This window comes from Conger conger, chromosome 4, assembly GCF_963514075.1.
Source record: "Conger conger chromosome 4, fConCon1.1, whole genome shotgun sequence".
In the NCBI taxonomy this organism is placed as follows: Eukaryota; Metazoa; Chordata; class Actinopteri; order Anguilliformes; family Congridae; genus Conger; species Conger conger.
Genome location: NC_083763.1, coordinates 15,442,921 through 15,465,569, shown reverse-complemented (window position 1 = coordinate 15,465,569; position 22,649 = coordinate 15,442,921). Strand labels below are relative to the sequence as shown.

General features: G+C 40.0%; 1 protein-coding gene across 1 annotated transcript; it reads right to left on the bottom strand.

Annotated features, from left to right (window-relative positions):
* Positions 1–1,853: 1,853 nt before the first annotated feature.
* On the bottom strand, positions 1,854–22,592 carry dnai3 (dynein axonemal intermediate chain 3). The gene is made up of 23 exons (XM_061240184.1): positions 22,455–22,592; positions 21,571–21,668; positions 21,379–21,423; positions 18,083–18,267; positions 16,794–16,898; positions 15,951–16,091; positions 15,159–15,358; positions 14,853–14,969; positions 14,341–14,531; positions 13,729–13,853; positions 13,254–13,343; positions 12,863–12,952; positions 12,147–12,269; positions 10,110–10,183; positions 9,785–9,938; positions 9,046–9,139; positions 8,011–8,135; positions 6,882–6,945; positions 5,208–5,338; positions 4,002–4,206; positions 3,763–3,854; positions 3,305–3,427; positions 1,854–2,838 (listed from the first exon to the last, which is right to left on the bottom strand). Exons 2-23 carry the CDS (start codon positions 21,635–21,637, stop codon positions 2,698–2,700), a joined length of 2,682 nt encoding a protein of 893 aa, XP_061096168.1. The 5' UTR covers positions 21,638–21,668; positions 22,455–22,592; the 3' UTR covers positions 1,854–2,697.
* Positions 22,593–22,649: the final 57 nt, after the last annotated feature.

Genomic DNA, 22,649 nt, shown 5'->3' with positions numbered 1-22,649 from the left:
CAGTTGCTAATGGCCATTAGGGGGTTGTGGTCTACAGCAATAAAATTCACTTAAAGTAACTAGCTAGGACAGAGATGTTTCCAGATGCCACTGACAAAATAATTTAGTTCAATCACGATTATAAACATAAATACCAGTTTTTATGCCTGTACGTTGATTGCAGCAGATTGAAACTACTTATGTAGCTGTGTGCAATCAAATGTCTTTTTTTAAGAATAACTGGTTAATATACATTTTTTTTGTGGGCTGCCTATTCACATAAGCTTTCTAACTAAATAATTTATGAGAACATTTTTGTTAAACAATCTTGTTCAATTTCACCATTCACCCTGGGAAAGGTCAGTGAGCAAATAGTCACATTCTTCCTCTATAAGTCTTCCACTATAATTTATAAGTATAAAATTTACAGTGTAAATTAGGCAAATTTGGAGTGCCTCCATGAGACATGTTGAGCCATTTTATCTTCACTAAGCATGCAAGTTGAACGAATTAACAGTTTTGTTTGTAAACTTCTTTTTAGTCATCAGCAGTCATTACATGAAACCTTTTTACAACATTTTACACATTAGTAAAAGAAAAAAAAAAGTTTTTTGAAGTTTACTTGCTTGGTTGTTACATGCCTTAAAACATAAACCAATGACATGTCTAACAAATAGATCATCGCATCACCCATCAATCATGCTGAAAAGTCGCAAGGGTCAATATTGCGTTGCTGTGCAGCTGGACTACCATGAACATGTGTGAAATGAAAGTGCTCTCTAGCAGGAAGATTTACACACACACCCCAGCCAGCACACACAGACACACACACACACACCCAGCACACAGACACCCCCAGCACACACAGACACACACACACCCCCACCCCCAGCACAGACACACACACACTCCCCCAGAGAGCAAAAAAGACAGCACAATGCCCATGGAATAGCTTAATTCGACAGGCTGATTTACACCCGTCCTGCCCAGCACCTGCTCGCATTGTTTCCCAGGATGGGGGAATCCTTTAAAGAGGGTAATAAAATAGGAATGCAGCTTTACACCTCCCCCATCCCAAAAAAAATGAAAGATCCCTTTATATTTTGGAGGAAATCACTGAGGCTTATTGGTTGCCTTCAAGAGAATGTAACTAAATGGATCCTTCTTTGGTGAATGATAAACCACATTAGGGCCAGAATTGCATCATTGCGCATATTTTGGTCACATGCTTGGTGCTCCTAGCTTTATGTTGGAATCCACTCGAGAATTCCCACTTAAACTGGCAGAAACTTAAACCAGCAGAAACTTAAACTGGCAGAAACCAGGAAAAGGCCCAAGGATGCGGCCGGTCTGCCTCTGAGCTCTGGAATGCTCAGTGAAAGTGAACAAGCTGGGAGAGGTCCCCGCTGAGTCCCATGTGTGTCCTTTGTCTCTGTGGTAGCGGCCGGGCCATATGGACGTCTGCCTGGGCGCAGTCTCTGACCCCTCTGACAAGCGCGTGAGTCATGGAGAGAGTGAAGTCACCCGTACAGGGTTTAATCTGCCCGGCTCTGCCGCATTTCATTTCCGCTCGGCAGCCTGCGCTCCTTCACATGGCATCTGACCCATAGAGCACAGCCTGGCAACAGGCAGCTGCGCTCTGCATAATGCACAAGCCCGCTGCTCTTTAACATCAGCTACCGGCTGTCACGAGTCAACGCTGCGTCTCTTTCTTTCTTTTTTTAAAACCAGCTCTTGACCTGAAACAGGCCTCCTTGACTGGATGGTGGTCATTATCACATCCAAGTAAAATACATGAACACAAAAAGGAAAAAATTCCTAACCTGGAAGTGGACATTTTAGCATGCGACACATTTGAATCCTGAAGTGTAAAAAAGAACACACAAATACATTTTTATTTGTAAATCAGTATGACAGATTGATGGACCAATCTCAGAGGATTTTTAATTATTTGAACTATCGTTAAAATTATCAAATTCCCCCTTTTCAACCCTTTGACAATAGCTTGTTTGAATTAATTTACTGAAATTCGTATCCCAGAAATATTTAATACTCACCAATATTACAATCTGCTTTCATTAGTTTTTACCTATCACATTTTTTTTACATTTGGCCTTGTACTTCTGTCTTAGTGAATTAACATTGTACTAGCTTATAGCTAAGAGCTACTGCAGTCTGGATCAATGACATTAATAAATAATAAGCCTGGATGCAGTAATCTATATTTTGTTTTGCTCTTGTCATGCACACACTTAGACCAAGGTCAGACCGTTATAAATTCAAACTGTGATCATATTACTCTGGAAAGTATCTGAAGGAAAGAGGAAAAAGGAAAGAGCCATGCATCGATTTCAAAGTGACCTTCCCTTCAGTGATATGAAAGTGAAAATCACTTTCCAGTTCTAAAGTCTATATCCCAGTTCATATCATATATTGTCTTACCAAAAGTACAATTTTGAGGTTTCACATGCCTTTTAGAAAATGTCATGTTTGCAGTTAATTGATAATGGAATGCATATTTCATAAAGCAGTACAGACATTTAGCCTTTTACACGAATAGCAGCTCAGATCTTTTTGTCTATAATTCAGTTGTCGCACTGTTGGATTTTGTGTAGAACACAGATTACACTGAAATAATGTATTTGTAAGTAAAAATATCAAACTGCAACTGGAAAGTGTGGGGAGGGCCAGGGAAGAGATTTCAGGCATTTACAGATATTAGATTTCAGCGGACTTGTCTTCCTCGGAGAGGAGACCCATGTCCTTTAGAATAACCTTCTCCAGGGCCAGGTAATCTTGATACTCCTTCTGGGCTTTCTCCGCAATCTGCTCCACCAGCGTCTCTGGCACGACCGACTCCTGAGAGATGAAAGCAATCCGAATTAACTCTAATAAAATATGCCTTAGATCACACTGATGCTTACTTTAGGAATGGCTGTCATTTTTCAAAACTGTGCTGTCTTCCAAGCAACCTAGTTATCTTATGGTTATATTGTTCAACCAATGATTAAAACTTGATGATGACTGATGACTTTTTGATTTTCAATTTAGAAATTTAACCAACCAGTCATACTAGAGAATGTCAAGAACAAGCAATCTCTATGAACAGACATCAGTTGGGTTTGTTGAGGTAACTTGAAAACAAGAATTGAATTCACAATATTTCACTTGCATGTATATACCTTTGGGATGTCTAAAGAAGGTACTTAACTCATTCTCACCAATAATAAAAGCAATGTATTTATAGCATAATAAAGATATAGTGAGACCACAAAGACCTAGGGCTAAGTGTCTGAGCACCATGGTTTTCCTTCTCATCGTTTACCATTTTCTTCCTTAGCTCCTCAGCATCCATCTCCATCTTCTCTTTTGCTCTCATCTCAGCCTGCTTCTCAAAGTAGATCAGCCTCTCCACCTCCACCTCAAAGTATCTGCCCACACTCAGCTTCTGCAGACCAATGTTAGTGATACAGCCAGAATCAGGTAACAGATCCTAGAACAATGCCAAGCCAAGTCCATGATGAACATGATTACAGCAGATCAATCCACAAGGTCAGCAAGGCCATGCAAGGTTATAATATACAGTATTTTAGCACGCTGAAGCTAGGAGACCCAGAATAATAAACAATAATCACAGAGGAAGTAGATATCTTGGAGTTATCTAAGCATGCTGACAAGTAACATGATGAAACTATAGATGGTCTAGCTTTTAACTCATGTATAAAGCTGTTCCTTAGAGGTTAAGCATGATTGAGCCTTCACAGACAGACAGAAATAACTGACCTCTTTGCTTACAGCACTGCGGAGTGCCCATGGAATCTCTAGAATATGGACCGTGCCAAAATGATCAGAAACTGCCAAAAGGTGTTGTTTAGCTGAAAACATAAAAAAGAGAGATTTCATGCAGTGTTTTTACATAGGATGTACTCATTTTATATCAAATGATGTTCCTGTTCATGTTTCAGTAAAAACTCATTTATTAAACATGATCAACCATTATGACCCCGAATGAAGCGACTCACAGGATACGATCCAGGCCTCGATGCAGGTGATGCGGGTAGTGCTGACGTTCTGGGTCTGCACCGGCTCATGGGTCTTCTCCATCAGGTCCCACACCTCGATGTTCCCGTCCTCTTTCCCAATGAAGAACACTCCAGCTCTGGATAGAGACCAGCACCCCACAGTGCCTCTCTTCGCTGCACAGGACACCAGCATGATGGGTCCTTGCTGAAGCAAAATCAGCAAGGCTGGGATGAACAAAACAGGCCTAAAATATCTTTACAGTATGAGAACAAAAGGCACTGTATAAAACAGCCCGAGACACACCCAATCAATGATAAAATAAGGGCAGATATTTAAATGAATTTTAAATGGAAATGTTAAAAATCTGTTTTATTGTGTTGGCAATGAATCTTATTCCAAGGCATCCAACTATTTGTGAGTCAAATCTCAAAGTGTTCAGTTTCCTTCTACTTGTGCTAACAGAGATTTCAGAATTATTCTGAAAAAAGACCCAAATTCCATTTAGAAAAAAATCAAACACAATGATTGCTGCGTCAGCCCTGTATTTACAACAGTATTTATGGACCTATAATGGCTCCTAAATCCATAAAGCATAAAGACACTTTCAACCACTGTGCTAAACCCGGTTAGTTAAATTGGAGCAGTACTGTATAAACAAGGAGGAAGATCGCTGATTACCTTTGTTGCCATGAGACGTCACATGCTCAATGAACAATCGTTATATTATAAACGTTAATATTCGATACACATTAGGTTTATAGTCCATCATGCCATGTGCACTGTATTTGCACAAGAGGACGCTTTACGAGAAGAGACGCCCTAAAACTTGAAACTAAATATTTGCTTTCGTTTTTCTTTTTATATACTGAACATGTAGACAGTGTGTACGTGCTCTGTTTAACATACACATCAAAACAGATGGGACAATACTGGGAACATAAAAAAACATAAGGGAACAGCAGGCATGCTAATCTAAACTTTTGTTAACATAATGCTTAGAACCGATTAATTATCCAGCTCGAATGACACCAAGTCCGCATACGTCAAACTGGCTTGTACGGATAAAACTTTCCAGTGCCTTCCTTCTTGGCTCCATTTAAACCTTGCTCACCCACTGTCTGAAAAAGCTTAGGATTCCTCCAACTTAAAACACATCTGATCAGAGTTTGACAGGTCCCGCAGAAGTCTATTGTAGGTTAATTTACCATGACACCCTCCTTCCAGATGGCTAAACTCCAGCCTCCCACAGTCAGGAGAATGTCTTTGAAAAAAGGTGACCTCCGAACAGTGTTCACTGGGCCGTCGTGTACAACGAAGCAGCGAGAAGGCTTGGCACCTGAGAGAGGAAAGAGCTGTGAAATATGGAACAGCGCTGTGCAGAGAACATTTGGGGTGTTGATCTTGATCCATCCCAGTGCAAAGCTGCCAACGCTGCATATGTGTTTCCAGGAAAATGCCCGTGTTTGAAGTGGGTGCACGGGTGTTAGCAATGGACGGTTTAATAGCCAATGCCTATGCGCCAGATCTCCTGTATCCAGATAATGACGCTGGAAATGAGTACACTATATTTCTTTGAGAACGTTCTTGTATTCATAGAGTACATGTGTCTTCATGATGAGGGCATAAATTTAATTGTTGAATACCAATACCAAAAATCTACCTGTGTTCAAGACCGCAAACTAGATTTCTAAACTAAATTTCAGGTTGATTTTCATTGAAATGTAGGATGAGGTGTATAAGGTTTCGAACACAGCCTAAGTGTGAATTTGAAATGAAACCAAAAAAAGTTATGATTGATACTGTTAGGCCTAATTGCAGACTGCACAATATCACCCACAACTCAGTTGTGGGCAACCTCAAACAGAAAATATGTTGAACAAAGCAGGGGAAAAAAAACTGTAGTACCCTTGAAAATCTTCTTTGGACAGTGTAAATACAAAACAGACAACAAACTGATTATCCAGTGTCAGTGTCTGAAATGCCCCCCCAGCAGAATACATTAGTTACTGAATACATGTTATAGCTCGTACTCTTTGGAAATGCATTAACTGGTGATCCACTTTCCGTGTGCCCATATCCACCATTCCATAGAAAATTACATGATGCTAAAAGACTACTGACACTGCGCTAACAAAACTCTGGGGCTATAACTTGTCCTCTTATGTATTAACCCTTTTAAAACTATATTTTTACTCTGAACATTTACTCTTGACATTAAGACATACAGACCATGAAAGCAAATACATTAACATGTAGCCATGAACTAAATTTTCTCTGTATTTGGCATTAAGACATGCAGATAATGAAAGGCAAGATATTGTTCCACAAAATTAATATGACATCCTAAAACGGCCAAGAATTTAAATTTTTACTTCAACATCGATTTATGTGAAATTGGCTTTTGCAACTTACGAGTGATTATGATAGACAAATGGTTAAAAAAAAGAAAAGAAAATGTCTTGTATCACTGAAGATTTTCACAATCTGGGGCAGTACATATCAGCAGTGGGTGGCAGGTTTTGAAAAACAATTCTGCAGTAAGCACCATTCCACCAAAGGCTCGATTCAATTTTAACCCATTTCAAGAATGATTATTTTGGTCATCTTCTGGTTATATATTTGTAAAATAAGGAAACACTGAACAATATACCAAAGGTGTCAACAAAAATACAATAATGAGTAAAGCAGACAAGCTTCTTTTTTTGTTTATGAAATGTTCTACATCAGTAGTGATATCATTTCATAGTGGTAGCCAAGCAATGCATCAAAGACAACATTTCTTAAAATATATTATGGGATTTCCATATTTCCATACCAAAATATGTCTATATGACAAGTATTCTATGGTTTAATGTGTACATTCAATGCAATTTACTTACTGAACAGTCTTCCTGAGTCATTGTCCTTTTCCATTTTCCAATCTGTATATATCAGCTCTCCATCCTGATGTTAAGACAGATTAAAAAACACATTGAAAAAATGTCTTGAGGAAAATGGCTGTAACACTGTACATCACTCAGACACTGCACTTTAATGAATGTTGAAAAATATTGAGTTAATTGGGCTAGAATTTCAGATTAAGACATACTGGTCATCAAAATCCTCTCAATGAATGTAGAGCAGGTACTGTATGTTTCTAGTTCAAGATTAAAACAGCTTTGATTAAATATTACATACTGTATATTTCAATTAGACCCCAGTTGAGATTGATGTAACCAATTATTGATGAATTCACCCATTTTAATTCTTTATTTCTCCAATACAGGAATATGCAATGCCATATTAGCAGCAGTACTCATAGACATCATCAATTCAACATCCTGTCAGTTCATGAGAGCACAGAGAAGCATTGTTGCTCCTCTGAAGTGCGCTCTGTTAGCCATCTGAGGCATTCCTGCAGACTGCAGCTGTCTGCTCCAGAGAAGTGGCACTGCCCATCATCCCTCTGTGGGCAATGCCATGTGCAGTCATATGAAGTCCTGCGGATTCAGTAAGGGACTGTGGTGCACCTCACACACTGAATTATTAGTAGTAAATGGTAATGGTAAATGGTTGGAATTTATATAGCGCCTTTATCCAAAGCGCTGTACAATTGATGCTTCTCATTCACCCATTCATACACACACTCACACACCGACGGTGATAGGCTGCCATGCAAGGCGCCGACCAGCTCGTCAGGAGCATTTAGGGGTTAGGTGTCTTGCTCAGGGACACTTCGACACAGCCCGGGCGGGGGATCGAACCGGCAACCCTCCGACTGCCAGACGACTGCTCTTACCGCCTGAGCCATGTCGCCCCCTAGTAGTGTATTAGTAGGACGATCCACCCAGTAACCATCCATGAACCACTGTAGTAAGCATGATATCTGTAATAGGCACTACACACTCTCGTGAGCCAGAGATTACTTGTGAGATGAGTTGTTTGGATATGTTAACCAAAACATACTTATGCAAAGACAAAAGCTTTTTTGATGCTCAGTTTAGAATAGATGTTCAGAATCATACTCACCTCCATTCCAATATATAACTTGGTGCTGACATCCTCCAGTACTTTGAGTTGTTTGGCTGAAGGAACTCTCAGGCGTTCATACTCAACCTTTCCCTCAGAGTTCCCCACATTCTGATGAGATCTATCTGCAAAAAGCAAAGTCAACGTAAAGCCAACATATCCACAAACATGAAATATTTTTCTCTGCAATGTCCTCAAGTTGAATACACTCATTTAAGTTTATTTCTAATCATGTACTGAAATAAATTCAGGCTGAATTTGTCTGTGGAACAGTGGTTGCCTACAAGTGTTTTGATGTTACTTAGTAATGTTACAAGCTTTAATTTACTTCAATATCAAGGATGGCATACAGTGCAGTCTGCAAGTATTTGGACAGTGACACATTTTTTGTTGTTTTGAGTATGATTTGCTGTATATGGGACTATCTAAATTAAGACCTTCAAATTAGAGTAAATCGGAGTAAGCACTGCAATTTGCCGTCAATGCACATACTGTGATCTCTACATGAGAAGTCAGCTATCAGGAGAAACACAGGAGACCAGGTAAGCACATAAATTAGATGGCAGAAAATGCCCTTCAGACTGGCCACTTATATGTGCTTAGGTTAGCGTATCAATAACACGATTTCATCAAAGACATATTAATGATAAAATAAAGCTGAAAAGCACACTTCATGCCAAAGCGATATATGTGAACATCATTTGGCCCAAATTAGGGTCCAAATTAGACAGCTGACAATTGACAATACCAATACCCAAACCAAGGCTACCCCGTCTAATAAAAACGTATGAAACCGGAGAGGCGCGCGGACCATGCCCTGCTGATCACGGAGCTCACTGATCCACAGTAGAGTCCCAGACAGAGGGCAGATTGAGCGCTCTCTCAGTTGCTGCCAACCTCCCTGGCCATCACAGCAGCCTGGGATCAGGGCTATCTGAGGGGATCACACTCTCGCTGGATGGCCATCCCTGCCCTCCGCCCTCTACATCGCCCTGGGCGACTCTTTCGCTGAAGGAGGGCCTGAAGAATGCTCACCAACACTGCTGGCCTGCAGGTTCTCACTGGAGTCTCTCAGACTGAATTTCAGAGGGCTGTATTCCCCGGTGGAGTTTATTTTCGGAAGATTCACCTGTTGAAGATTATTGATCTTTATTACCAGATTGTGAGAGAATAAGAAACCAAATAAACCGTTTATTCGAGCACTGTCAAAAGCTCTATGAGAGCAACTTTGTATTCTGTGCAGCATAATATGTGTTCCGTGCAACATAATATTCAGAGCCATTTAGAGGTTCTACTCTGGAACATAGTTCTGAAAAAAGTATTTTAAACAGACTTCTAACCACAATTACTCTGCCCACTGTTTCTTTTGAATGTTGAGCACTGTGCTGCCAGAGGCCATGCACCAGGAACATTGCAGCTGAAGAGGAAGCACCCCCGCAATGCCTCTGCGTGGGAGCTAGTGACCATTTCCCACACAGTAATATAAGAAAGAACTAGTAGTAATCAGAGGAGAGCCTGAGGACAATTTCTAGCCTGTGGGAAAGTGGCGCACTGTGGGGAGGATCTAATGTGGCGGTAACCTAAGAATCCCCGCCTGGTCTACGCCCGCCCCACCTCTGGAAGGACAAGGTCAATTGTGGCCTGCCACGGCAGACTCTCGGTCAGCCAGCCTAGAGCCTTTTATGTGCTCATGAGCAGCACCTTCATAGACCGAGTCACTGGGGAGGCCTTAGTGCAGTTGTTTTGAGCCTGGTTGAGATATTGGCTGCTGTACCCGGATTAGAGGTTTCCAGGACAGGTCCAGGTGTTTGAATGTGTTGGGAACGCCGTGCGGATTCTCCAGTGGCATCGCTTCTCCTTTGTGCTTCTTGTCAGTGACGGACTGAGTGGCAGCCCTTGGAGCTCGGATATCCCAGAACATCACACAGCTGACCGACACACACGCGCGCGCGCACGCACACGCACACACACACACACACACACACACACCCAGAACAAAAGACATGTGCGGTTTACAACACCGTAGACAACAATATAAAAACTTATGTGAATTGAACGTTCACTTCAGACTGAAAAACATTTGAAAAGTGAGCACATACCAGTCAGGGGCACAGGTAAGAATCTGTACACACATCAGATTTTTGTTTTCCAAAGGTATCCCTGTTCTTGAGACCTAAACAGAGGGGAGTAATTTCATTCCAATTCAGTAGATAACATCAAAGAAAAGCAACAAAAGACACATGCACACCTTATAAAAGAACATTTAGAACATAAAGTGTGTTTTGAACTGATGCATCCCTCAATCACCACAAAGTGCTCCAACACTACTTTGAAGGTGGATATGTCTTATGTTGGAGGATTTACAATTATTGCCTATTTTAATATTTGACCATAAACCGACAGCCTTTTACGTTTCCTTGTCAGTTTTAACATTTGATTCACATGGAAATGCAACAACTGATGGGCATCTTGAAATTCTGCACTGTAATTCTAAAATTCTTGCTTCTGATTTCAAAGGGAAAATACAAAATAATAAAATTAAACAATTACATTTAGTTTTGTCACTTAAATTAGCTAAATAGCACTACATTAACAGTTGGCTAGCTAGGTAAGGATTAGTAGTGTAATTTTATTTTCATATAATAAAATAATGTAATTTTCATTTTTTTCCTAGCTAAATAATTACATAGCTTTGTTTATTTTTATACGACTACCTATATCTCAGAAGTTCAGAAGCTAGCCAGTTATAAAGCAACTAAAAAAATAAAAGAAAACATTAAACCTGGTTAACCTAACATAGCCGTAACTAGCCGTTTAACTAGCTGTCAGGTAACTATCTAACTCAGTGATGAAGTGAGAAAGTTGACGCATCATTAGTTTCATTGTCCCCTTAGTTTCCTTTCAATCTCACCATCTCCAGACACTATAGAGCCACTGCCCTGCACTCGCACCTGCTGTCATTGGGTCTAGCGAACAGACTTTTGGTGTAACTTCAGTGAACAGTAAACACAGTTGGCTAACTGGGGATAATTACCTTTTTACTGGGAATGCATGTAGACCATATGTTCTATTCTTTCAGAATAGGGGAAGCTATTCCATATTGTGTTTGTGAGGTTATGCTCACTCCCCACGGCCCCTTTGATTACTGTGTGCTGTTGTTAACCAAATGATTGGCAGCTGACTTAAAGGAGGCCTTTCTCCAGTGCCACCTCCACAACCCTGTCTGGCCTCTCCTGCAGGAGGCTCACATATACAGCCCCCAGATCTGGCGCTGCACGTCACAATATTTTAAAAGCCTGTTATGAATGTCACCTTTGACTCCAAAAGCAAAGCTTTCTGTGAGCCATTTTAGTTATCTGTTAATCGAGCTCCTGAGTCCTGTCCAAGGTTTTAGCCTAGTTAGCTCATAAATTAAGCAGTATATCCATTTAAAAATGAGAGCGAAATCATTAAGGTGATAGGGCTACCCTTTTAGCTTATTTGTGTAAATATTTGTGTGTAGAGTGGATGTGAAGCATTTGAGATGCCATATATATATATTTTTTTTAATAATTTTTATCCGATTTTTTCCCTTTTTCTCCCAATTTGGTAGCCAATTGGACCCTGTCTGATTCAATTAGAGCCAGTATTAGATACACCGCCCACACCCCGTCCCTCGGCGGCCAACGGGAGAGCGACACGCCTTCTTCAAGCCGTCTCGCCTCCCAAGCTGTAACCGTGATTCCGAGGCACCCGAGGTGCTTGTTTCGTGCGGCGATCTACTAACCCTGCCAAGTCCCTCCCTCTGGAGCAGCGAGCCAATTATTGCTGCTCCACGTGAGCCGGCCAAACTTGGCTTTTTGGCAGGAGAGATGCCATATTTTAATTACCTGGTAGTATATGCTGTTACAAATGCTTGCATTACATCTGTGACCTATCATACCGTACATTTAAGTGGACCCTAAAGAATATTTCATTTACACTGAAAACAGTGCCAGCATCTAATAATAATGTCTAATTATCATGAAAAATTTATGAAAACCTGTAAACTGAAACATCATTATATAAACATGTTTACACAAAGGTAAATACAGAACCAGAAACATATGTACTGACTTCTTCATACATTTTTAGCCTCTGGCCCAGGCTTTTAATACCTCAAAGTAGTGTGGCAGCCATTGCACATCAGTAATTGGTGCTTTGTGGCTGCTCTCTATGCCCGAGACAGCACAGTAGCGCATAACAGGAATTTCATCTGCATGCTTATCTTCAAAGCCTGGCTGTGAAGTCAAACACAAGGAGATTACAGGAAACAGTAGTTATGCATTCAAAATCAAATTGCTTCAATGATACTGCATACATTTTTCATTCTTCTTAAAGATTTCAATGAATTTGTGTGGCACTAATCCACACAAACTAATAATTTAAAGTAATATTTCAATTTATATTTACGTTATAAATTTCAATAATTTCTGATTTCAGGAATTCACAGAATCAAACTGTATAAATATTTCAATGGGGAACAAGTAGGTTCTCAACTATAGTCCAACTAATGCTTCTTTCCTCTCACAACATCAAGTGGAGTGCCTACGTGGAGCAATATCGCCACTGATTAAATGAGGACAGCGCTGAACACCAGCAGGATCACTTTGGTCCACTTGGCCATAGTATCACATCAGATGGGTCCAGGATATAATATCTCTGATAAGTTACTTGTCTGACAGCTTCACCAAATTGTATGTACTATTGTCTATCATATTTATCCCTTGTAACATATATGTTGTGAGGCGAAAAAAAACAAAAAAAAACAACAACAATAACTGTCAATTCATTTTGTTTTAAAATGACCGCAGTGCTTGGAAGCTCTACTCACTAAAGTGTTCGTGTTTGCAGACATGCTTCCCCCTCCAGCGCGTGTACCTTGCAGTCGATCCGCGTGGGCCGATATGTCCCATAGCACAACCTGGGTCCCGAACACAATGGTTATTTAAGATGGCGGACTCCATTTCAAAGGCTCCATCGCTATTAGTCATCAAAACCTTTCCCTCCCTTTTACTTCAGAAGCGATACACCGTTCGGCATTCTGACATTAACTTAACATGCAAAAACAAAACAAACTTTCAAAGGAAAATATTTTCATCCAGAAATGAGGCGGGCCTGAAACTACAGTGACTTGCATTCTTGGGGAGGTTATATAACACTGCTTCATCAGAAAAGCATCCATGTGATGAAAGTCAGGGAGCACTGAAAAGGAGAGTCAACACCTGTCCATTCATGCAGCCGCCGACGATTATATTGGGATCGGAAGGGCAGAACTCAAAGGAGAAGACATCGTCTGGGCACTCCAGCATCAACTGCAGGAGACAAAGCCATCAGATAGCAGCATGACAAAGCAGCGGTTACTATTACCTGCACAAACCTTCCCAACTCATTTTTTGAACTTCATGCCCAGTTCATTTAATTTTGATATTCTTTTCTCTAATTTCCTGTATCCCTGTAACGAGCATACTGTCAATAATCCCTTTGTGTTATCAAATCAGGAGTTCATATTAACTTATTACATGCTATAAAACCACTGATGTACTTTTAAGTAATGGCTGTTCTACATCAGCTCTTCAGACTTTATCCTTATTTTTAAAGACTCTCAAACAGACAAAGTTGAGACTGAAGAAATTAGTTGTAACCTGTCAGTGTGGATTTAAAGAGTGGAGGAAAATGAAAGAGGAGATTTCAACATACCTGGGGGTTAAGGGGATCAGAGAAGTTCCAGAAGAGAATGAGAGAAGGGTTTAGAAGCAGCTTAGTTGAGTCATTGATCCTCTCTTCAAAGGACAGCCTCTCTGCTAGTGCTACTGCGATCACCCCTGTCATAACCACATCACAAAGACCAGCCCGTAAGATCGAAGACTTCACCCTGTCAACTTCAGTCCAATTTCTCAAATCTGAGGCTACCCACATTACCATTGAGAAGTCAAGTGTTGCAATAGCTAGACTCACACCACAGACTCAGCAGTGCTCACATTCAAAGCCTAATTAAAATAACTATAAACAATATAAATTAGCTGGCTAACTTGATTGCATGTATAATAATAAATGTGAAAAATATAGTAAATATATTACATCCTCATCACATAGTTGTTTGCATTGAGTTTGGATACATTAACCAACATTACCCAAGGATCCTACAGCTCCTGCCTAAACTAGGATTCAACCCATCAGCCTTCTTGTCCCAAGTGAATTTCTTTAACCAAATGGTTCCAACTTGTGAACCTCACTTCATTTTCATTTTCAACTTCCAGTGAATGGTAAGCAGAAGGACCCAGTAGGGCCTGTTATGGGCTGCAGTCTCACCGCTGATGGTGGGGTGCCAGTTCACATAGCTGATGGTCTTCTCCTTGCTGTACTTCAAATCCGTAAAGGACTGATATTCCTTTAAGTGCGTGTCCGTTTTCCCCCCGAAGATGACATCCTCTTGAAAGAGCGCCCGCCAGTCATCGAAGAACACATCCATGATTTCATTCTGCTGGAGTGCGATATCAAATCTGTCCGGAGGAAACACGGCCCCAGACAAACCACACACAGCCATCAGGTTCACCAGCGTACAACAACTGATTGCGTGTAACAACAGGTTTATATTTTATTTCAACCTGTTCTCGCTATCAAACATGACACCACTACATAGTGATGTTGTTGCTCATCATAAAGACGTTTAAGGAAAGGGTTGTGTTTTGTAATGCTTACTTTCACAGACTGACTAATATAGTTAATGGAGGTTTCAGTTCAGTTAGTAAGAAAAATTCATAGTTCCTGAAACATGCAAGTTAACCAACATGCCAAGAAGTCATACTAGAAATAACTATTACCTTGATGCTACCAAATCGACAAAGTTCTTTAGGTTTTCGGAGTTCATGCAATTCTCCTTTTCTTCTTCTGTGAACTCTCTGGGTTCGTATTGGGTATACATATTCCTTGGATATCTCCTAAAAGATAGTTATTATAATTTCAAATAAAATTACAAATCCGCACACTGAATTACATGGTAAACAGCTTTATCACACAATACTTTTTTTTTGTGATTTTTGATCTATATAGACATGCCATATTCAGCTGAGAATTTCCCTCGAGGAAATGAATGGGAGGTCTTGAATAACTATACACACAGTACGCACCATGCAGTCTGAGTGCTGGAGCTCTTTAGGTCAGGGACAGCCTGTATCCCAGTGCTTCTCTCCAGCATCTGAATGCTGAAGTTTTTGTCTTGGTAGGGCATGCATTCCATGTGCCCGCCTGGTGTGTCCGAGGCATTGCGATCTGAGAACACGATAGGAGCTCCGAACTTCCTTCGCACTCGTGAGATCATGTACTTCAACTGGAGAGGACATAGTAGGGCACAGAACACTTGAAAAGTAATTGAAACCACATGGAAACCACAGTAACGGAAATAGCGGGTAATCTAAATATTAGATCAGGGATATTTGAACAACAAAGTTTCAGAAGGAAAGATTTTGACATTTGAAGGCAAAAGCCTGAAATGGTCTTTAAAATATCACTAGCATCAGAGGGCAAAAGCCTGTGGAAAACTATTTCTGTAAAATAAAATGTACAAAATAGTGTAAAATGTTTGATTTACACCCACAATTGTTTATAAAAGGAAACAATTATAACGTAGTGGTTAAGGTACATGACTGGGACCCGCAAGGTCGGTGGTTCGAATGCCAGTGTAGCCACAATAATCTGCACAGCCATTGGCCCCTTGAGCAAGGCCCTTAACACTGCATTGCTCCAGGGGAGGATTGTCTCTTGCGTAGTCTAATCAACTGTACCTCGCTCTGGATAAATGCCATTCATGTAATGTAATGTAATGTCCAGTATTAAGAGGCTCCAGAGGGAAACAGTATTGGCATTCAGATCACTTCCCCAGGAGGATATTTTAGGTGGATATGGTGAGCAAATGTTTTTACCCTTGGTCTGGTGTCCACTACAGACTCCTCCTCGATCTCCAGGTGGCTGCCCAGGGATTCCCAGGACTTTGGCTCCGGTGTCTTGCATATGAAGGACTCCAGCTCATCCTCCAGGGCCTGCTCATCCACCGACTCTGGAGGCTACGTATGGCACTCAAACATTCACACGCCTTTCCACAGCAAGATGCTATCAAATATCAAATTGCTATCAAATGCTTAACTTGAAAAGTCAAGCTATTTTTAAACATGGTTGTCGCAGGCTGGGATGTTGCCAAAGGGCAATCTGAAAAATTTCACACCAAAACACGGAGGAAAACGAAATCATGTGCAAATGGGAGAGATAGGGAGACTGGAGCAAAAGCCCATTTTAAAACATATACTTTCTGCAGCAATATTATTTCTGCAGCAATAGCATTCACATCTTAGAATGATCACAGGAGTAAAGGGTTACGGTTTATCATTTAGAGTACAGTACATTGAAAAAATACTTTCTTCAAAATTATCTCACAAGTATTATAAGTACACAACATTGGCCATGCCAATGGATTAACAGGCCCTGTGATGTAACTGTGAGTAATGGGCCACTGCTTTGTTTTTCCTTAATATTCTTTCCAACATTCCAACTGTATTACAAGAAATATCATCTGCATTTAGTTAGTTAAGTGAATGCTGGGAATATTAAATACCACAATACTTACAACAACACATGTGAATATTTACAGTATCCTCACAGGGAAACATTAAAAATAGAGGAAAAATTACTTTTTTAGTTTAGTATAAATAATTACTACAGCAAATCCTTTCAATAAACAAACATGGTTTAAAGAGAACAGATTGCCTTACATTAAGGACTCTTTCCTTGGCTTCTTCTGTTAAAACCAGATAGAAGCTCTGTCCATAGGTGAAATCTCTGTCAAAGACCAGTAAGAGCTCATCTGCTGGATAGTTCTGCAGTCATTATAAAAGAAATTCAATGTTAGATTCAAACCAACAGAAAGGGATCATCCACTCTCAGCTTGCAGTAGTTGTGGCATTGCACATAAGACACGAGCAGTACTAAGTTATAACTTAGTTTATACTCACTAGGTTTAGAGAATCACAGCGTCAACTACCAAAAGTGTTATCACAGGATAATTCACCTGATGTTTAAACAAGTCTTTGCCTGTCAGACAATGTGAGGAGGGATATAAACTGAGCTGAAGCCCTCGACGAGGGATCAGTATGGCTGTAGGCCTGTCTTTCCTCGGGCTGAAACACTGAACTCTATGGCCCCACAGTACATTATGGAAGGGCTCTGAAACACTGAACTCTATGGCCCCACAGTACATAATGGAAGGGCTCTGAAACATTGAACTCTATGGTGGGCTGTACATTATGGAAGGGCTCTGAAACACTGAATTCTATGGTGGGCAGTAAATCATGGAAGGGCTCTGAAACACTGAACTCTATGGTGGGCAGTACATCATGGAAGGGCTCTGAAACACTGAACTCTATGGTGGGCAGTACATTATGGAAGGGCTCTGAAACACTGAACTCTATGGTGGGCAGTACATCATGGAAGGGCTCTGAAACACTGAACTCTATGGTGGGCAGTACATCATGGAAGGGCTCTGAAACACTGAACTCTATGGTGGGCAGTACATTATGGAAGGGCTCTGAAACACTGAACTCTATGGTGGGCAGTACATTATGGAAGGGCTCTGAAACACTGAACTCTATGGTGGGCAGTACATTATGGGAGGGCTCTGAAACACTGAACTCTATGGTGGGCAGTATATTATGGGAGGGCTCTGAAACACTGAACTCTATGGTGGGCAGTATATTATGGGAGGGCTCTGAAACACTGAACTCTATGGTGGGCAGTATATTATGGGAGGGCTCTGAAACACTGAACTCTATGGTGGGCAGTACATTATGGAAGGGCTCTGAAACACTGAACTCTATGGTGGGCAGTACATTATGGAAGGGTTCTGAAACACTGAACTCTATGGTGGGCAGTACATCATGGAAGGGTTCTAGAACATTGAACTCTATGGTGGGCAGTACATCATGGAAGGGCTCTGAAACACTGAACTCTATGGTGGCCAGTACATTATGGAAGGGCTCTGGAACAGGGAGGGGAAGCGACTCACCACCGCCACCTGCTTGACGGGGTGGAAATCGGACACAGCAGCCCTCTTCTTCATGTCCTGCAGGATATCGTCCTTCTTCAGGAATTTGAAAGGGTTTTCCTTTGTGACGTCCTCGTCGACACGGCATTCAAAAAGCTCCTGTGTCGCAGCCGTGATCACCATGGGGAAGATGTCATTCGGCACACCTAATGACAGCCATGAGCGAGGAGCATATGACAAGCTGTTAGCACAAGTATTACAACTTCCCAGCACTGGGCCATGGGTCTGTCATTAAATATCAAGAGGCTTTTGCACTTCTACAGCCACATGGTAACACTGTCTGCTCTGGTGACCCACCCAGTACTCTCCCGCAGGAAAAGAAGACGCAGGGAAAAATGTGAGCAGTGAGTTTACAGGAGATTTAGGCCAGGCAAGGGGATGCCACTTCACAGTTAAGACGAGAACATGCTTGCAAAACTCGTGGGCAATGCATCGACGGATAGCCTGTGCATAGGATGTCGAATAAAATAAACAGTTATATGATTTAATAACTTCTATTTTATGTGAAATAATTATTTTATATAAGAAAAAATGATTTAATTTGATGATAATAATTTTAAATGAAACTGCATTTTTGAGCTATTTTTTTCTGATTAGGTACTTCCTCCCCGATCTTAAAGCTAGCAAACTGCATTGTGGCCTCACTTGGCTTCCTCTGTTACTGTGTTGTGAAAAATCATAACGTGTAAAATCCATGTTGTCTGGCTGCTGGATGGTTCATCCAATGCACTATCCTAGTGCATGGCATGTGATAACATCGGCACAGCGATTTTTGGCTGTCGGGGTGCGACAGCGTCACATTGGTGCCCCACTGGTGAATGGGGCGTTATTGTGGTTTGCTAAGCTGCATGTGAAGCGTCTTTCCTGACTCATGTCTGCACAAGCCCAACTTATGGACTGCGGTGTGAAAAGATGTGCCACTGTAATCACGTTTTGGAAAAGAGCATAAAGCATATGGATTCCACAGTGGAGGTCGCAGCAATGAGAATATGATTAGGCATTCGAACTAGGAGAAGTGGAATTTTTTTTTTTTTTTTTTATACAAACTTTAAAAATCTTAAAACACCACCCTACACTATTATTGGTCAATAAGTAAGATGCCTAAGCCTACTGGAACAGCAGTAAACCTACACAGGTACATGTCAGAGGCAGATTGTTTTTGAGGCAAATATTCAAGGAAAACAGGTGCATCTGCTGCCACTTCCATGACAAACATCCTCTATTGTGGACAATAAATAAAAATAAGCATCTTGAGTTTACCGCACAGCATTGATGGGAACAGAAATTGTAGCTTTTTAGCCATGCACAACAGTTGTGTGTTTGGTGTCAGAATGATGTTTATGTTCAGAAGAATGTAATGTATATGGTGAAATATGGCCTTAGAGCTTTCATGTTATGGGGTTGTTTTTCCATTTACTTGTTCCTGAGGTCTTTTTATTTTAATGGAATTATGAACAAGTGTTAAATGCAACAATTATTAAAGAATAATTCAGGATATATGTTGATATTCAGATATCAACATATTTTGGTCAAAAACATGGTTCCCGTGCCTGGAAGCACAAACCTGGCTGCAAATGGATCTTTCAGCTTGACAATGACAGTACAGTATACCTCAAAATGGTTAACCACCACAAAATTACTGCTTCACAACAGCCAGTGGTCAAGGAGTACAAAGTACTGAAAACAGGAATCTGAATATTTTAATAACTCTTATTTTGGGGGGAAATAAATGTATAATTGGAGATTATGTATAATCATTTTTAAAGTGCATTATTGTTGAAAATAATGTATAGTGGAGTACTTTTATTACTAGTTTTCTACCATCTTTTGGTTCATCATGACGATTATGAGAGTCTGCATAATTTGTATGGAATCTCAATTACATAAACAAATTACATTTCATGGAACAAATTAAGCAATTCCCTTTTTCATAAATATTCTGCAGTTCTGCAACCCTTTATATAGCCTAATTTGCTCAACATTCAATAACACAACTAAAGTTATTTGCCTAACAGCATACTGAACAGTGCTGACAAAGATTTTCACTACCTGCTTATCGATGGGCATGACAAGTGTGGTTTTTGCTTGTTTGTAAACATGCTATGTATGACTATATTAGGTGCAAAAAAGGGAACCCACAACCGCAGTGAGGCCTAGGCCCTTAGAAGACCATTGCAGACAGATGTGCAGCGCAGAGACCTACAGTAAACCAAACGTTTCAATAGAGCACTCGCCATAGTAAACACAGCATTGTATAATTACAGTTCACATTACCCTGGTAGCCTCTTCAAAGCTTTTCAACTAGATTGCTGAAAAGATCCAGAAAGGACTGAAGTTATATTCAGTAACCACTTCCAAAAAGGGTGTGCCATCCGTTTTATAAACCATGAGAGAAAATATTATGGTCAAAGTAGATCAAGTGCTTACCCTGCATAAAAATGTGGACTTAGTGTTGTAGAATTCAGACAGCTGGATTTCATGGGAATACGCAGGAATACAGTATCAGAGAATATAATCTATTTTGGGGGAGTTGATATTAACCTGTGAGCCATTACAGAATAAAAAGTTCCATTAAACGAGCCAAACTAAAATAACAAGTGAATAAAAGCAAGAAATTATAAAGTGTGTCTAAAACAAGGATGTGTATATCAAATTGGTCTTCCCTCTTTGTGTGTTCAACGTGTCAAACCGAATCGAAGTAAGGAGCAATAATCTAAGTTGTGGCTCTTTTGAAGGAAATCTAAGCAAAATATTTTATTGATTATGACCAATGTTTTGCTGACCATTTACAGTGACACAGGGGAGTGGGTGCCTCTTTCAATCTCTATTGAAAACATTGATTTTCCAGAAAAATACACAGACACACTGTAATTATAAAATGTCAAAAAACATAATAATTTGTTACAAAGACATGTAATTTTGATGTTTTGTACTCTTGTATGTTTTTAGATTTTTTGTTTAAAATAGTGATTAGGTTCATATCATGAAAGCCATCCTTTTGTCCCATCAGAATGTTGGAGACATGAGGCTGCATTGGTCTACGCATAAGAAAACATTCAATGCAGAACTGGCAGACATTATCTATATGCAACCAATCGTCTCACATTTGTTTCATGATCCAATTAGAATCAGTCTGTGTAAAACAAATGGTACAGGTATGGCTAATATTTCATATCTGTAGCATTTTTACATTTTTGAATTTCACCGAAACAATAAAATGGTTTGATAACATGAAAATAATAAATAAATTATCTTACCGGACTCACCAACACTTCCAACAGGTGAGGGGTCATTCCGTTTTTCTAAAATCATAAACATTTTCTTAAATGCGTACATTTACAGACATTGCATTTTGAAATGACACAATACACTTGACTATACGTAATAAAATAGACTAATAATTTAACTGAATGTATTATTATAAATTAAGTACATGGTCTTAATCTTACCTTTTGATTTCACACTGGCCTTACTACTTGCTCTACTTCCAGTGCCCTTAGACTTTTTCGGAGCCATTTCTCACGCAGTTGTTTTCCTACAATGTAAGCTAGCACAATTTTTAATTTGTGTCAGTTCACATCGTGCAGTGCATTCAGAATATTAAACATAAAAGAGCGTTAGCATGTAAATATTATGGGAAACTATAACTTGGGATCCCGTTTAGCTATCATTACGCACTTAGCGACATCTTGTGGGGGGTGCAAAATCTGCACGTTAATGCAGATGCCTGTCAATGATTTTCAAAAAAGGAAGGTGTCTACGAACAGTGCACTGTGTTCGCTTGTTTTCACTCGTTAAAACGACGTTATTTTACATAGTCTATAGCAATATGTATCATTAATTTAATAAAATGATACTTTTCAAGCCAATAACATAACTTATACCGTTAACATTAAGTTACAACCCTTAACTTCACTGTGCTACATTCTGCCATTTCTTGTTCAGCGATAACATTAACTCCAGAAGGTTATAGCTAGATATGGAAATCGGCTATAGTATGTTAGCTAGCTAGGTAAGTTAACCTTATTCTAGAAAGTCCATGGTAAAATACTGGACTGGCTAATTAATACGTCTAATAGCTAAGTTAGCTATGTTAAATAATTGTGAAAGCATAACGTTACCCTCAGGTTGTGGAAAACATGCACTCGCGACAGTTTACATCTTATTTGTAATATGAAAAAACAAGATTTTATATTTTATAACAACACTTGCCACGTGAAGTGAAATTAGATACCGTTAGGTAGCAACGTTAACTTATAGCTAGCCTAGCTAACAACATGCAACTTAACGTTTGCAAGCTTATGATGTAATTTTCTAAAAAATTAACACAAACCTCTTTGGGGCCCTTACTGGGTGTTGGAAAATATGCGTCTGAACTCCTAAAAATAGCTAGGTAGGGATTTCGTTTTCCCACATTATAGAAACGCTATATCAAACTAACAAACTAACATGTTTCCGGCGTCAGCTGTGTTGCTAATAGTAACAGACGGACACTTTCCAGAGCCAATTATAATGCCTAGTGTGAGCT

Coding starts and splice junctions, on each gene's coding strand:
- dnai3 (XM_061240184.1), bottom strand. CDS start 21,637: ATGGCTCCGAAAAAGTCTAAGGGCACTGGAAGTAGAGCAAGTAGTAAG. Junction 18,268..21,378: donor TGGAAGTGTTGGTGAGTCCG/GTAAGATAATTT, acceptor GGCTGTCATTAG/GTGTGCCGAATGACATCTTC. Junction 14,532..14,852: donor GTCGATTTGGTAGCATCAAG/GTAATAGTTATT, acceptor TCCTCCGGACAG/ATTTGATATCGCACTCCAGC.